Source organism: Rasamsonia byssochlamydoides (assembly GCF_041956645.1).
Source record: "Rasamsonia byssochlamydoides strain NRRL 3658 unplaced genomic scaffold VTN77scaffold_85, whole genome shotgun sequence".
NCBI classification, from domain to species: domain Eukaryota; kingdom Fungi; phylum Ascomycota; class Eurotiomycetes; order Eurotiales; family Trichocomaceae; genus Rasamsonia; species Rasamsonia byssochlamydoides.
The window spans coordinates 39,286-55,312 of NW_027192468.1; the positions used below are offsets into that span (position 1 = coordinate 39,286).

General features: G+C 50.7%; 4 protein-coding genes across 4 annotated transcripts; 3 read left to right on the forward strand and 1 right to left on the reverse strand.

The window, feature by feature from the left end:
- Positions 1–619: 619 nt before the first annotated feature.
- Positions 620–1,251, forward strand: VTN77DRAFT_9244 (uncharacterized protein; the record flags this gene model as incomplete). The annotated part of the gene is made up of 3 exons (XM_069425831.1): positions 620–675; positions 806–1,076; positions 1,192–1,251. The coding sequence occupies 3 exons, from the start codon at positions 620–622 to the stop codon at positions 1,249–1,251; spliced, it is 387 nt and encodes a 128-aa protein (XP_069274015.1).
- Positions 1,252–4,058: 2,807 nt separating this feature from the next.
- VTN77DRAFT_9245 (uncharacterized protein) lies at positions 4,059–4,616 on the forward strand (the record flags this gene model as incomplete). Its single annotated transcript, XM_069425832.1, has 2 exons — positions 4,059–4,136; positions 4,194–4,616. The coding sequence occupies 2 exons, from the start codon at positions 4,059–4,061 to the stop codon at positions 4,614–4,616; spliced, it is 501 nt and encodes a 166-aa protein (XP_069274016.1).
- Positions 4,617–5,545: 929 nt separating this feature from the next.
- VTN77DRAFT_9246 (uncharacterized protein) lies at positions 5,546–7,125 on the forward strand (the record flags this gene model as incomplete). The annotated part of the gene is made up of 3 exons (XM_069425833.1): positions 5,546–5,548; positions 5,683–6,009; positions 6,100–7,125. 3 exons carry the CDS (start codon positions 5,546–5,548, stop codon positions 7,123–7,125), a joined length of 1,356 nt encoding a protein of 451 aa, XP_069274017.1.
- Positions 7,126–8,377: 1,252 nt separating this feature from the next.
- On the reverse strand, positions 8,378–12,705 carry VTN77DRAFT_9247 (uncharacterized protein; the record flags this gene model as incomplete). The annotated part of the gene is made up of 5 exons (XM_069425834.1): positions 8,378–8,417; positions 8,474–9,468; positions 9,539–9,898; positions 9,961–12,542; positions 12,609–12,705. 5 exons carry the CDS (start codon positions 12,703–12,705, stop codon positions 8,378–8,380), a joined length of 4,074 nt encoding a protein of 1,357 aa, XP_069274018.1.
- Positions 12,706–16,027: the final 3,322 nt, after the last annotated feature.

The window sequence follows — 16,027 nt, forward strand, 5'->3', positions numbered from 1 at the left end:
CGAAGATCCCTTATGACTATGAGACATTTAATAAATTCTACGTCATGAGAAAATGATCTTCGACGCGGGTATTCACTTTGAACGTTGTAAATATCACCAGTCGAGACTCGAATATATATAATGGTGACACTCCCACCATGACATGCCACATTGGAAATTGATGTTCAGCCATAATTCAAGTATTTCCGTAAAAAAAAAGCCATCCCTGCATAATATTTCTCCAAATTCAGAGTTCTGAGGGGTTAATGAGCTCGTGTTCTGGCAACCCCAATGGACTGGCAATCCATTGGATTTTCTTAAATTGCGAGGAGGGGTGGGATGTTGCGCAACACGGTCTTCTCCGCATCCGTAGCAATCACAGCTTACCTCACCACTCACTAATCAAAAACTACTCCAAACAGGCAGACTTGGAATATTCAATCAACCTTGGATAGATCCAATTCCAGCGCGGCCTTTTTTGCGAGCAGGTTCTTGAGTGACTGACTGCTCCGGTCAAGCTGTCGTTGAGTTTTTCTAATTGACTGAAGGAGATAAAGAGGAGGCGCGGTGATTTATTTGATTCGGGATTATACTGTACAATCACCACGTTCAAGCCAGCTACCTCAGCTGCCTCGACGCCATGGGGTTCCTTTCGCGTGTTATCACGTTCTTTGGCCTTATTTTGCTGGCTCATGCGTGAGTTATTCTTCCTCTCTTTACTCTTCGCCTTTGTACTCGACAGTGTTCTGTCCTGGACCGTTGGGATATCGAACGGCTACTACCTCCGCTAGAACAATTGATTACTGACATCTCGCAACTTCACCAGCGCCTACTCCGCACACGAACACTCAACCTTGTACAGCAACGCCGCGCGCTCTTCTCCCGCTTCATCATCATCACTGGCCCCCGATCTTCCATTGGATATCACGATTGAGACGTTAGTCTCCGTCGCTCTGGTCTCGATTGGCCTTGTCCTTGGCGCGGAGAAGCTAAAGCCCATCACATGGAGTGCGTGGGCGGGACAGATTGAGCGAGAAGGGGGTCGGAGGAATCCGTACCGCGGGCTGGAGCAGAGGCTTGGGTTTTGGGATGTGAGGGTGAGTCGTAATACGGTCTTGTGTCGCGGGGTTATACCGAAGGGTTTCTCTGCAATTGAGACCAGTGATCCCTGTTTCCAGTTGATTTTGACTGGTGCTGACCTTGGGTTTTCAGGCAAGTCGAAAGGAATTCGCAGATTGGATGCGTAGTCAAGACGAGTCGACGAAGGGGTGATTTGATTGACTGGATGGGTGCGGCACTAGTTCGTCCAACAACCTGGAGGAATTCTCACATAATACGTATGCACAGTATGTCGACACGTGAAAGATGAATAAAGTTTTCTTATGATAAAGATATTTATTTCTATCCAGCAGCAGAAACCGGTGGAGGAGTCGTGCCGTGTAGCACTGCTGTTCGAAGGGGGGTCATGCCGGTACTCATTGGTGGTCGACGTCTTGCTGCTTCAAGATGCCCCAATAGTCACCAGCTACTTGTGGTTCAGGCCAAAGGACGCCTGGTATTCAGTCCGCTAGAGCCTGGTTGAACTGTCTCAACCTAGAGTGCAATATTTTTTCATGGGTCGAACCAGTGATACCGGCTGCGGACTTGGACCGGGCATAGAACCGTTAACCTAGCTGAAACTGGAGTTCGAAGGAGTCATGCCATCTGATAAAGGACCGAGGCCGTCTATGATGAATCCCCTGGTAGGGATTAGATTGGTTAACATCTCTATGTAGATTGATTGTATTCAACCAATCAATGAAAGGATGTTTTTTAAGTCTCATCGTTTAAACCGCTGGTCTGGTTCGGAGAAACTGGATGTAGCATAGCACTTTATTTGGATACTAATTCCGGGGTATCCGGTGCGATCCCCTTCCTTCCAGTATTCGAGTCTACACGACACAACACCCTTCGGAGTACAAATTTCTTCCCCTCTATCCAATGTATAGAGGGAGAAGTCAGGACCTGTGTAATAGGTAGGTATCTATCTCTTATAGTCCCTCTAATTGTGAGAACAGGATAAATGATAAATGATATAAAACAAATAGAAGAGGGGCCTTATATGACTCGCTCTCCTCGTATATAAGGTAGAGCATCTGGATGGAAATGTGGATCTCTTCGCTGTACCCCTCTTTTTGAGAGACGGGTTGCCTAATTAGAGCCGTAAGCTTGGGTTTGGTTAGTTGCAGATCATTGTCCTTTGTACGGAGTATGCGCTTTATATCCCGTGGGAGAAGAGTTATATCTAGGTGAAAATTATATATTTTGGGCGTCCACTGTGGATGATGCTACATTTATCCACTTTGACATCATTGCCAATTTTCGAGCCATCTTGAACAATCCAAACTCAATTTCTGTCTCTTTTCTTGTTACCACCATTATCCGCTATGATCGTCAAAGATCATCCAATATGCAGGTTTATGTAGGTTGTAGCACTGGTGTATGTACCCTGTGCATGGAAGCACAGTGCTAGTGGGCCATAGCTCGGGCCAACTGAGACAGGCGTGGCGCTGCAGGCCTAATCCCAACTTGCCAAGGCTGCTTACCTCAGCAACCTCAAGGGCTGTGCCAGCCATCACCCGACCCAGTCTGCTATTTTTATCTCATGGCAACTTGGCAGGAATCACGATTCACCGGCTAGGTAGGTTAATTTATTTTGTTAGCTCCACTGTGGTCCTAGGGAAACGCTTTAATATTCTATCGCCAATCTAATCTCCACTGGGAGGCGATACCTACGTGGACCAACCGTGAAGGATAACCATAGAGCTGACCCATGGAAATGGAATCGCGGTTTGCTGGAAAGGAATCGAAGATTCCTCCCGGCTCTGGTTCTGAAGATGATCTTTACCGATAACAATAACACATGTAGTTACCTCGGTAACTTAAGTTACTATTAGCATATACATGATTGATTGAGGAAAGAAAAGATCAATAATGAGTGATGTTATTCTTACTCTTGCAGACAGGACGCTTTTCACGCCACCCGAATCCCTCACAGAGCCTCTCATATCCAGGGACAAATCATCTTAATTGATGGCTGTAAGGAGATAGCAATTCAATTAAAAAAAAAGTAATCTGCTGATAGTTTTGACTGTGGTGTTGAACCTTATTTGGATTTCATGATCTCCCATGGAACGAACATGCCAAGTCCAAGGAGCTGGCAGTGCATCCGATCTAAGCTAAGATATGACTGGTCCATTGTCTGAATTGTCTGAGCTGTCAAGGGCACACAGCATGAGCTCCATGCAGTGTCTCCTGTTCTCAGTCATTACTATTACGGAGTACTCCTCCTTTGTAATATGCATTTCTCCTTTACCCCTGCGTGCTGCAGGTCCTACCTACGCAAATGGCTTGGGTTTATTCGAAAGAGAACTCCTGAGGCTCTACACTGAGTATAACGGTGTTTGTACGGAGTACTCCGTAGTCGGGTACAAGTCCACCATTGCGACAGCGATGACGACAATGCCCAGCCAGAGCGTGTGCCGGGGGGAGTGGACTGCCAGTTGCAAGTAAGTTGGTTAGATGAAACTTGTCGAAAGGAACCAGCCCGCTTACGCAGCAAGGACAGCGCCACCCGCACAGTGGACGATCGTAAACGAATCATGGTGGAGCCACTGGAGACCCGTGTACTAAATACGGCGCGGGGGGCTGCAGGGCTGGGATCCTGTCCTGGTCTCGACTGGGGGACAGCAAATGCCAGGCCTCAATCAGACACAAGATCCTGGCTCACATGGGACAGAGCCAACAAAAAAAGAAGCAGGCTGGGGAGGAGAAACACGGGTGGACCCAGCATGCATGGTGAAGTACCTGGCCACAAACTGACGACAGCCATGACTAGCCCTCCAGCCTCCCATATGGAACCTCGTTGCACGGGACAACTCGTCTTCGTATTTAAAGGCGACTGGACTCCAGCATTCTTCCTGCGTTCCCTTTCTCTTCTTCCCAAGTCCCTTGATACCATTGCCTCAGCAGCATCGCCGTGAGCCAGTCTTTCGCGAGATCAGATCAGTTCGAGTCTTATACAACAACCAACCTTCACCATGCGTTCCTCCATCGTTCTTCTCGCCCTCTCGGCTCTTGCTCTTGCTCAGAAGCCTGAGGCTTCCAGCAGTGCGGTAGTGAGTTTCCAATGATCTTGAATGACTCTTTATCGTCCCACTGACAATAGTGTGTAGGAGAACCCCGCTACGCCCTTCCTCACTGAGACCAACTCGCTGGGTGTTGTGACGGGCCAGCCCAATGTGGTGACCTCTCAGCCCGCCGTCGTCACTTCTCAGCCTGCTGTGGAGACTTCCCAGCAGCCTGCTGCCTCCCTGCCCGCGGGCGTTTCTAGCATCCCGGTCCAGGTGCCGCCTCTGTCCAGTGCTGCTGCGCCCAGCTCTCGTGCTGCCTCCTCTGCTGCCCAGAGCACGACCGCTTCTGGCAGCAGCCCTACCACCTTTACCACTTCGACCACTTCGTCCGGCAGCTCTGCGACTGGCGGCTCTTCCACTCGCTCTTCCACTGCTACCTCCACTGGCGGTGCTGCCATGGCTACCGCTGGTCCTCTTGGCCTTGGCCTCGGTCTCGCCGGTGCCGCCTTCGCTGCTTTCCTGTGAGGGACTCGTTAAAATCACCTCAGTTCTTGATGTACTCTGCATGATACCATGAATGTTATGAACTGGGGGGTTATTCGGTTTTGGGATCTGGACATTTTAATCTGGAAATTTTCTTCGGTGGTTTTCCTTTCGGCAATGGTTTGGTTTCATGTAATCCGGGGTGGGTTTGTCTCTTCTTGTATTCGGTCCAACGAATGCATCAATTAGTTAGGATAGGATCCATCCCTTTTCTGTACAGCGTGTTTTTCTGCGTATACAAAAGCCGATAGTAATTTTAATAATGGATAACTGGATGGTTTGAGCATGGATTCCCTTTCTAGCGCCAGGGTCTGTGGTTCACCTAGACAGTTGAGTTCTAGCGTCATTATGCTCGAAAATTCATTGAATAATTTCCATAATGAATCTTTTCGCCTTGCATCTTGCTAGCAGCTATCATGATTACAGAGTAAGGTAGTGGGCCAACTGATCCATGAGCCATACTCATCTAGGTAAAGAAATTTCCATGGCAAACAACACAAACAATCGCAACGCGAAAGGAGCGCGTCGGATCAGGTGACTTTCCTCGTTCGGCGGCGAACGACGCGTTGTTGTTTCCCGGATCGGGTTTAGTGTTGTCCATCACCGAAGGGTGGTCTGCCTCACGTCAGAGGCCCAAAACAACCGCTTTTCCCGGGCAACCTACGCAATAAGCTTCATCTCACTATCGCAATCTCTAATTATCATAAAGCTCTCCGCGGTACCTACGGCAACGAGCCTATTACGGAATTGTGCAGTCTATCTTATTCATTTTTGGGATTGGTTGGTGTTTGAGATCGGGACGAAGATCATCCAACGACCAGGGCGAGCAACGCTGAGCGAGGTAGCCTGTCCACTTATTATTTACCTAAATTGCTTCCATTGACATTGCAGCAGCAACGTCAAAACTCACCATGGTAAGGACTTCTACAATTGGTGACTTTTTGTATCGCAAGCGTCAAACATTCATTCTCCTCGATGATACTATCCATCGCATATGTGGCTCCGCTATGTTGTTATGTTTATGCGAAAAGCTCATGACTATGACTAGGTCTCTCATCTGCGCCGCCTCGCAGCGGACCATGCCGACCTTCATAATAACGAACTTCCTCCAAATTACCTTTTTCCAAACTCAGATGCACCTGACGACCTAACTCAGCTTACGGTTCTTCTAACTGGGCCGTATGGAACGCCATACTCCGCCGGTCTCTGGCGGCTACATCTGAAAATCCCAGAGGACTACCCGCAGAGCCCGCCGAAGGCATTCTTCAAAACCCGGATATGGCATCCGAATGTGGAAGAGACGACCGGCGCGGTATGCGTCGACACACTCAAGAGAGACTGGGAGCCCAAGTTGACGTTAAGAGACATATTAGTTGTAAGTACTGCCATTCGCTTGTCGGGAGCGATGTTCTTCGTTTTTGGCTTGAGAGGACTGCAGCTTGTTGACACCATGCTACTTGGGCAGACAATTTCGTGCCTTCTGATTCACCCGAATCCAGATTCCGCGTTAAACTCGGCAGCTGGGGCCTTGTTACAGGAGGATTACGAGGCATTCGCCCGTCAGGCTAAGCTCATGACGTCAATTCATGCCCCAATACCACAGGATATGCGAGAGGCAGTCATGGAAGCGAAGCGAAGAGGAGAAGATCCGCAAATGGCGCTCCGCATGGAGGACGACCTGCAACCCGTTACTGCCCGCAAATCGACGAGGGCAACGTCTTTGGTCATGAAGAAGAAACCCTCTCAGAGCCAGGAACGGTCAGATCAAAGGACCCAAAGCGAACAGGAATCCCATGAGCAGGGTTCGGACGACGAAGACGACGACTCAGCGGTAGCCTCAAAAGAGAACGATCCGTCATTGTCCCCATCTCCAGTGAGAATCCCGCCGCCAAGCCCTAGGAAGAACGTGCTGGGAAAGCGGCCATTATCCGTGCTAGCAACGCCGATCGACACGGACATAGTCATGGCTGATGCTGATGAGGATGGAATGACTCCTTCGGAGAAGAACACCGCCGCGAACAACAACACGTCATCACAGTGTGGAGACGGCCCTTCTCCGAGGAAGTCTCCGAAGTTATCCCACTTGAGCTGCGGTCCCAGCAGATCACCGTCGCAAAACACGACGATGATCCTAGCCTCGAGAACTGATCACCAAGGGACTTCTCAATCGCAATCGCAATACGCGATCTACGAAGACGGCCCTGAAACTCTCAATCCCTCCGTTAGCCACGGCAAAGAGAACCTAGGAACAAGCCTGCCAACAGGCTCGAAAGACTCCTTGCCAGGGGTTACGACCGGAGTCGTACTGAAGAATACATCATCATCATCCTCCTCAACTCCAACGGCAACAACGACGCCAACAACCGCCACAAAACCACCAGCACCAAATAAGCTCACCAAACCGGCCTCCACCACAACAGGTCCCCGCAAGGTGTCGGGTACGTTGACGAACAAAGCTTCTAAGCCCCGAGTCGGCCTTCGCAGGCTTTAGCTAGCTAGCTAGCTTTAGCTACCTAACCTAAGCCTGTAGTAACTCATTTTTTCGTCCCGTCTTTTTTTTTTCTTTTGCATTTTTCTTGTCTTGGGAGCAGAGGTAATAAGTTGGTTGATTGCGTCACTTCTCTGGCGTCGAACAAACAAACAAACGAATGCATAACATGAGGAAGGAAAGGAAGAATTTATTATGATGATGAATGATTGATGATTGATGAACGACAACAGACCTAGCGATAGAAAAGGGGTTATTTATAATGGGTAGACGAGTGCATTTACGGACATGGGCGTGATATGGGACACACGGGGACTTGGGACATTAACGAGGTCGTCCACGGGTTCTGTTTACCTTTTTTTCTTCTTTTCTTTTTCGTCTGGGCTAGGGATTGGATAGAGTCACCGGTAGTACACTACTACTACTACTACTACTACGCTACAATACATTGAGAATTATTTAGTTTCCTTTACCAAGGTATCATCTTTAAATAATGAACAAAGATCATCTGGCAGCATGACTCGTCCTCTACAAATTGGTCGATTAACGGAGGGAGAGAGAGGTTGCATTCTATCTACCTGCTTTTTTTTTTCTCTTCAAATCGGTACCAGGCAAAACACAGCTGCGAATCAATCCTACGTGTTCAGAAACAACCACCATGTCAGGAAGATGAATACTTTGGGAAAACGTTTCGGGAACATATGCATTTCTCTAAACAGGTGTTATTGTTTCCAGGATTAGGGAAAATAGCACCTTTGTAGACAATCTTCCTCCATCACTATAATTTAATTTTGGAACTCTCAACACTTATACGTTCGTTCCGCCTAACCCTTTCTCTGTCGGTTTTGACGCTTCCCCCTCACATTCTAATCAATTGTCCTTTCCCATATTCAACTGCACGTCCAAGCTTGTACAAAAAAAAATTGTCTTCTTTCCACCAGAATAACACTGCCGAGAGAGGTGGAACCATTAAACATGACCAGGGCCCATGGAATCTCTTCCACGGAATCCATCGAGTACGTAAAACTGGACAAACGAATATCACAGGAAAGATAATTGAAAAAAGCTAGAATAGGAACAAAGATTAAAAAAAAAAAAACTGCGTAGAGGGATAAGCACCGACAAAGGAAAGGTGTCGGGACGGCGAGTGGTTATAGGATTACTTTATATCGACTATCACAGTAACGGCCAGTTCGTTCAGTGCAACCGACATGGGCGCGAAGATATACACGTGGTTGACATTGGGTGCGTGGCTTCACAGGGCGTACGGGTTCACGGACCGAATAGTCAAGCATCTGTCATCACTGGTCAGTATCAATGACTCACGATTCATCCAGGAATAGACACATACGGAGGGCTCTTGGTCAGATCGGTCTTCAGGATGATCGGAACACGAGTCATTTCAGTTACGTCCTGAATGTACTCTCCATCCTCTTCGCGAAGCTTGAACAATTTCAGATACTTCTCCTTGTTCGTCAATTTGGCCTCAGGAGTTTCACTGGCGCTGATAGCAAGCTTCGGGTCCGAGCGAGTGCGGTGAGGAGTTTGTTCGACTTCCGGACCATTCCGGGTTGGCGATGGAGGCATGCTCTGGGTCGGACGGTCCGCAGGGGAATTCAGAGAAACGCCAGCCGCCATCTCGGTGACCTCGGACATGTCGTCATCATCATCGAAAAGAGCATCCACATCGTCGGTAGACATCGTGCCCGTCTCCGTCTGTTTTCGCTGGGCTTCCTCTCTCTCCCTCCGCAGTCGGGCGGCCTCTGCCTCTGCGGCTGCGGCGGCTGCACGGGAGTTGATTGCCTTTGGACGCTCATCTTCGGGAATATAGGCCGAGGACGGCACGCCTTTCTCCCAGTACAGCTCGAGAACACGCTCTTCCTTGCGGAATTCGGCTTTCTTCAGCGGCAGCTGGTCGCAGTGGACACGCTTCTCGAAGCCATACTCGGGAATGAGGACATCAAAAGCGGACTCATAGACGCAGATGACGATACCTTCGCTGATGAGATCACCGCCAAGCTCCTGTCTCTTCTTGTCCATCGTACGGCACGCCTCAATGTGCACGCTTTGCTCTTGAGCGTTGTGGGCGGAGTCCTTCTTGTTGTTGCACTGATCCGCCGTCTTTGCAAGAGTTTCGATATCCTCGGTGAACTCGACGGCCCCATTCGACAGAATGGCCTCGAGTTGGCGATGAACAATGATGTCCGCATAGCGTCGTGAAGGGCTCGTGAAGTGAGTATAGATCGGCAAGTTCAGTGCATAATGCTGGCGCTGGTCCTCCGGTACATTACCGGCCACGTAGTACTTGGCACGTTGCATGGACTTGATCAAAAGGGTTTCCATGCCCTGTTTTCAATAGTCAGTCAAACTGATCCTAAGACAAGACTCTTCTGCACCGGGAAGAGCAGTTTCTCACCTTACGAAGATCATCATCTTCCACCTTGAAAAGACTGCACTGCAGAGTCCCGCTGCTAGTCGGGTCGATCTCATAACCAAGCCTGTTCATTCTTTCGACAAAGGTCTGGAGACGACGAGGGTTGGGCGTGGCCTGGCGGCGAAGAAATGCCTTCTCCGGCATGGCAGCGAGGAGCTTGCGAGCGACAAAGAAGTTCGCCTTGTGGCTCAACTCCTCAATCATTTCATGCGCAGGAGACGAGTCAAAGATGTTGCGCTCAACAGGCATGTTCTCATCGTCAAGCAGGTACAACAGCCGGAGAGGAGGAATGTTCGATACACGGTTACCAAACCTCGCTTCCTTGAACTTGGTTGCGATCGCCTGGAATTACCCGGTCAGCAAACATACAAATCGACGCGACCCACAAAAACAAGAGAGCTTACCCCAAGGGTGCGAATATCGTCTACGGTTGCACCTTCAAGTGAGACATCCGTCTTGCCATTCATCACCGCATCCACGTCCTCGTAGCTCAGTTTGCCAGAACTCTTGATCACACCCTTTCCGATCCAGACATTGTCATCCACAACGCCGGTGGCGGGGTCAACCTGGAAGACAACGCTGACAGTCAGGCGTTCCTCTCCCGGGAGCAACGAACAGATCTCCGTCGACAGCCGAGGCGGGAGCATGTTGACGACGCGATTCACGAGATACACTCCAGTACCGCGCTTCTTAGCCTCCCGATCCACCAACGAGTTGGGCTTGATGAAGTGTGCGACATCAGCAACGTGAATACCCAGTTCGACCTTGCCATCAGGCAGCTTCTTGATGTGGATGGCATCGTCCAGCTCTTTCGTGCCTGTGGGATCGATTGTGAAGGTCTTCTCGTCGCGGAAATCGCGGCGTGAAGCGAGGAGGGCCTCTCCCTCACTCGCGACCGACCAGTCTTCCCAGCCGACGTTCTTCAACACGGCCTCGGAGAACTCGTCCGCCGCAAAGTTGTTGTCTCGGAGGAGAGCATCGGTCTCAACCTTCAAGTCACCCATCTCTCCAAGCTGTTCGACCAGAGTGCCAAAAGGATGCAGAGACGTGATGGGCCATCTCTTGATGCAAGCCACGAAAATGCGATTGGCATATTCCTGGTGCTTCTCGACGAAATCACGAGGTGCCTGCTCGGTAGGAATTGCAATCAGGGGCACACGCTTGTCCGTAGGCTTGAACCACACAATCTTGGGCTTGTCTTGCTGACGGTCCTGTTGGGTTCGGCTGTGTCCACCATCTCTGGCCAGCCGTTCAGCCTCCTGCTTCTCCTTCGTGGCCTGGCTACTGGGACGAAGGAGACCGAGCGTTCCGGAGAACATCTGACCCGCGACACGCTCGATCACGGCCACCACATGACCCGCATAAAGAGGCTTCTGCTCGTCACTGATTTCATCTTCCTCCACCAGCAGGAGACTCTGGCCCTCGACTTCAACATCGTCGTTCTTCTTTTGGGTCGGGCGTTGACGGAGGCTGCCGCGGCGGCGGATGCTGCCGTCTGGACCCACTTGCTGGTTGTCCCCGTTGGCACCCGAGTCGGACCGTGATAGCTTGTCAGCACCGGCAGTCCTCGTATCGGTGATATCCTTGCGTTTTTTCTTCTCTTCCTTCTCGCGCTTCTGGGCCCAGACCTCGTCCACATCCAGCAGCTCCACAGCGACGTAATCACCCTCGAGAGCGCGGTTCCGGTCCTTGCTACCACAGATGAAGATATCCGCGTCGAGGTCAGGACACGTGACATAGGCATCCGAACGGTTCTTTTTGTTCACTCTCAAGATACCGGCAACCAGTTGACCATTACTGAGCAAGGCCGGCAAATTGGCCTGAGGGAGATAGGGGGTGAAAAGCGTCTTTCGCTGTTGCTGCTGCTGTTGTTGAGCAGACAATTGCTGGGGAGCGTGTTGGCTGGCCTGGAGGCCGAGCTGTCCATTCAATTGTCCATTTTGCTGCAGTGCCTGCAGCTGAGCCAGCTGGAGCGGGTTGAGTTGCTGGCCCGCAAACAGTTGCGGCGCTGCCATCACCACTTGACCTTGGGGCAGCTGGATGAGCTGCGGCTGACCGGGATACTGGAAGGAGCCAATGGAGCTGATAGACTGGTTGATGGATCCCCTCACACGGTGACCTGGCTGGAAAGTGCTGCCAGCTTGCTGCTGGCCAAACCCGGCTGTGGTTGTCTTCTGCTGATCCTGACCCTGGGTCTGGTTGTTGTTTGGCTGCCGCCAATTGCTGTCGAAATTCCTCGAAGGGGTCCGTGCGTGGCCTCGTTTGGAGGCATCCGACTGCCCGCCATCAGAAGATGGCGCAGGAAACTGGAAGCCGGCAGCACCCCGGCCGTTGCCAACAGCCATCGACTGGCTGCGACCATGAGAGGCTCCCCGAATGTTCCCAGCACGTTGGATGCCCAGCCCCTGCGAGGCTTTTGGTTTCTCGTCCGCGCCTGACGGACTTTCTGCCGTATTGCTCGCTCCAGCCGAGCCGGGAGCGGGAAATTGGAAAGCAGAGGCAGTTCTCTTCTGCTGCGCCAGCTCCGCCGCTTTCTTGGCTTCTGGAAGAGCAAGAGAGTGACGCCGTTGGTGGCCACCACCGAGGGGACCGCCTCGTCCACGGCCGTGACCTCCGTTCTCACGGTTTTGGTTTCCCTGCTGGTTGAAATCGGCGAAGGCGGATCCGGATGCACCAGACGACGGGGCGGGCGGAGGTCCCATTCCGACACCGGGAAGCGCGGACTGATTGCGACGGTGTGAGGGCTGGTTGTTCATCGGGACACCCAGCTGCTGTTGGGCCAGCTGTGGAAATTGGAAAGCGTTGACGTGAGGTGACACTCCCGCCATCGTGGCTTGGCCCTGGATCGTTGGGGAATACGAGACCTGCCCGAGAGATTGCTGGGGCTGCAGGAGCCCCATGTTGACATATTGCTGATGGGTGGCAGCAATCTGCTGCTGCTGCTGTTGGAGCAGCTCAATCTGCTGTTGTATCGCTAGTTGTTCCACTATCCATCCAAAACGTGTCAGTCACGCAAGATTACGAGTCTCGATTCCGGGGAGGATCAACGTACTCATAAGAGGAGTAAGCTCGGATGGACTTCTCCGATGAGCTATATGGAGTCTTCGACCAGCGGGGCCGGTGACCCCTGATTGGCCTTGCTGCTCCATGTCTCCAGATAATTTAAGATGCTGTATTTCACTGCGAATGTAGAATCTGTAGGGGGGAGAAGTGTGTTTCTCCTAGAAGACTTGCTGGAAGGATCGATTATGCACCGTAGAGGGTTTCTCGAGCCGGGGACCGACCGAGGAGGACCCTACCGTGCAAGTTGTGAGAACGACGATGGTTGATCTAATCACGAGAGCAAGATATGTATCAGCAATGATGATCTGGGAGAGGTCGAATATTGCAAGATCTTAGACAGACAACAAGGAATCAGGCTGTGGACATTCCGAAGATCATGGGATGGAAAGACGACTGGAGCTCACTTACTATTTAAAATGATAGTCCCAGAGCTAAGGTGTTGCGTTATCCACTTGCAGAGATGTCCAAGAATGATGTCTTGTGGACTGTAATGGCTTGAGCGTAAAGAGAAAGCGACGATGAAATCCGCACAACAACGGTTGATGGTGGATGGAAAATCCGACGGAAATGGATCGAGCTGGTGGGAGACAGCAAGATGGCGTTGTCGTTGGTGCGTCCGACGGGGGTGAACTACCACGGGGGGGTAGCTGTCAGGGAAAGAGGGGATGAAGCTGTGGAATTCGACGATGGGAAGGATCGAGTGTGCGGAGGGAGCCGTCCAGTAGTTGTCACGACGGGACGTAGCGGCAGCCGCAAATCGACGAGCTTCAAGTCAAAAAAGCGGTAGGAGGAGACGCCCAGCCACAATGGAAGGACACTGTGGACGGTGGGGTTCTCACGGACTGACAGGAAAGGGACGAAGCTATAGGGAAGGAAGCCGTTGAGCTGGCCTTTTCCGGGTTGGGGGGGTACGGCAGGCAGCGGAACCCCCAAAAAGGACTTCGTTCAAAGCAGAGAGAACGACAAGATTGAATTGGACAGCTGCTGAAGGAACGATGGATGGAGATGGAGGAAGGAAGGGGGGGAGGGGAGGGAGGGGGAAGAAAAAGAAGAAGGAGGTGACGGGCGGAAGCTGGCGATGATGATGGAAAAGGTCGAGGAGGTGAGGTGGTGATGCTGGAGTGATGGCGCCGGGAGGTTAGGCTAGGGTACCGAACTCGAAGGTGCTGGGACGGGGGGAAAGGAGCGGGTGTGGGGAGAGCAGTCGCTAGCTGGCCTAGTGTGATTAGGTAAGCGGTCAGGCTCTGGACACTTTCGAGGGCAGATTGTGAGCAGACGACCTGACTAATAAAAGATAAGAAGATGAAAGATAAGAATAAGAATCAGAATTTATCTGCTCCAGCAACATTCAATGGTGTTCGTGTCGGGCTCAGCAAAGACTGGCATCTTCTCTTCTGTTCTCTTTGTGCGGTACGGAGACTGGAGTATGTAGAGACTAGTCGTTAGGGGCGGTCTAATGTGTAGTCGGTGGAGGAGTCATGTGTTGGCAAATTTACGGAGTAGTTGGAACACCACCGTCGCAGCAATTGATCGCTCCATCGATTAACGAATTGATGAAATCAACCCAATGAGTCTGCTGGTCGATTCGATGGATGCTCTGTAGTCAATTGGCTTTAGTGTCGTCGATGTGATGTGATGCTCCATGGTTGGCGGCGGTCCGGCGGACGTGGCGGTAGTTCTCCGTATGGTCGAGGCTATACCTAGGTAGGGGCCCGTTGGGGTTCGCTTGGCGGTTTCTCTTGCGTGGTTCGACAGAGCCTCTGCCAGCCGTTTTTTATACTTCCACAGTCGACGGGACTGGCGAGTTGGCAACTATGGTCGGGAAACTGCTTTAAAATGTCTATACACTGCAAGTTGGCATTGCCTATACGCTGCCAACTACCTGACTTACTCTCCGCTCCTGGAAGCCAACCGGGAAGAAGATAAAACGGCTCTAGACGCCGAGACAGTTCGAAACCAGCTTGCAACACTACCTAATCTACCTGTCTAGGTAGTAGTTACCTAAGGTTCATAACTGTTGACACCTCATTGGGAGACCATACTTTGGACATTCATGCTTGCCGATCATATGAAACTGCCTTGTTATGTGAGCATGATGAAGCTCGCTGATGCAAACATAGCTGACGCAAGCGCCCACGAAAGAGTTTACAGCTGCTATAATTCTTTTTACCCACGTTCGTAGCCTGGATGAGATCCTCTATGGTCGATTTATCTACAGTAAAGGACATTATTAGCAAAAAAAAGGAGAGAGAGAGAGCACAAAAAATAAAAAAAAACAATAAGATTATTGATGTGTCTCACTACCATCATCTCCATAATGGAGAGAATTACCGTTTAACAACCTAGCTGGCATATAATTGTACAATAATACAAAGAAATACGGTAATAGGAAAGTATCAATTTAAATAGTTATTCCTTGTCATGAATAACTGTCTTATAGCCACATTCCTGGTCGATCCCCTAGTAATGGTTCTTTTATTTTATTGTCTTGAAGCTCTACCTACTGAGGAACCCAATTGACTGGCCCTCCGAGCGGAGGCGCGGATCCCACACGCTCGGGTCGCGCCAGAACAGCTTTCGGTAGTTAAAAAGTACCCATCCACGACATAGCTCGAGCTTCGCGAACAGCGCAGAAAAGAGCAATCAATTTTTTTCCCCTTCTTGTGACGGTGGACAGGAGCGAACAACGTCCTGCTGCCTACAAAAATACAGACTTGCAGGAGTGGAGGGGCTCTGGTTCCCTGGGGACCACATCCTGTAGGCACGCGTGCTCGGTAGGTATGGTCCATGGACAAGGGTTTGATTCATGCGCAGAGTTCAGCTAATAATTGACGTTTCTCAACAGAGGTACGACCTCTCCTCTCGCTGGTTTGGTACGGCTGCACGCGCGCAAGCTCCTCATTCTGTCGCGTTGATTTTTCTCCGAGACCTTCTCGAACACTACCGGGGCGCACATCGTGAAGACTCGAGCCGGTTCAAACGATCGCGGAGTGTTCCGGAGACGACACGCAAAATGCTCTATACAATCTGATCTCTGCCTGTCGCATAATTTGTCGTCATTGTCATCATCAAGGAAGTGGCTGTGTTTTGTGACTGGTCGAATGCGGCCAAAGGACTTTGTTCATTGTTCTCAACAAATTCAGGCAGCACCGCATTGAGCTCTATTGACGGTCAATGCCAGGGTTAGGTCCCAGCACTGGATATTGGCTTAAAAACTCTGCGCGTCTGTATTTCTGCAGTCTTCTACCCACAATTTATCTTCATTTTCTTCTTCCTTCCTCGCTCTCTCTGCATTTTCAGTCCTAGACTCCGTACATTTCTTTTCATTCTCGTCATCTTCTTCGCCCTCTTTATTATTACCTCATCACTTCCTATTCATCTCCTCCATCAGACGGCCATCTTGCCAGC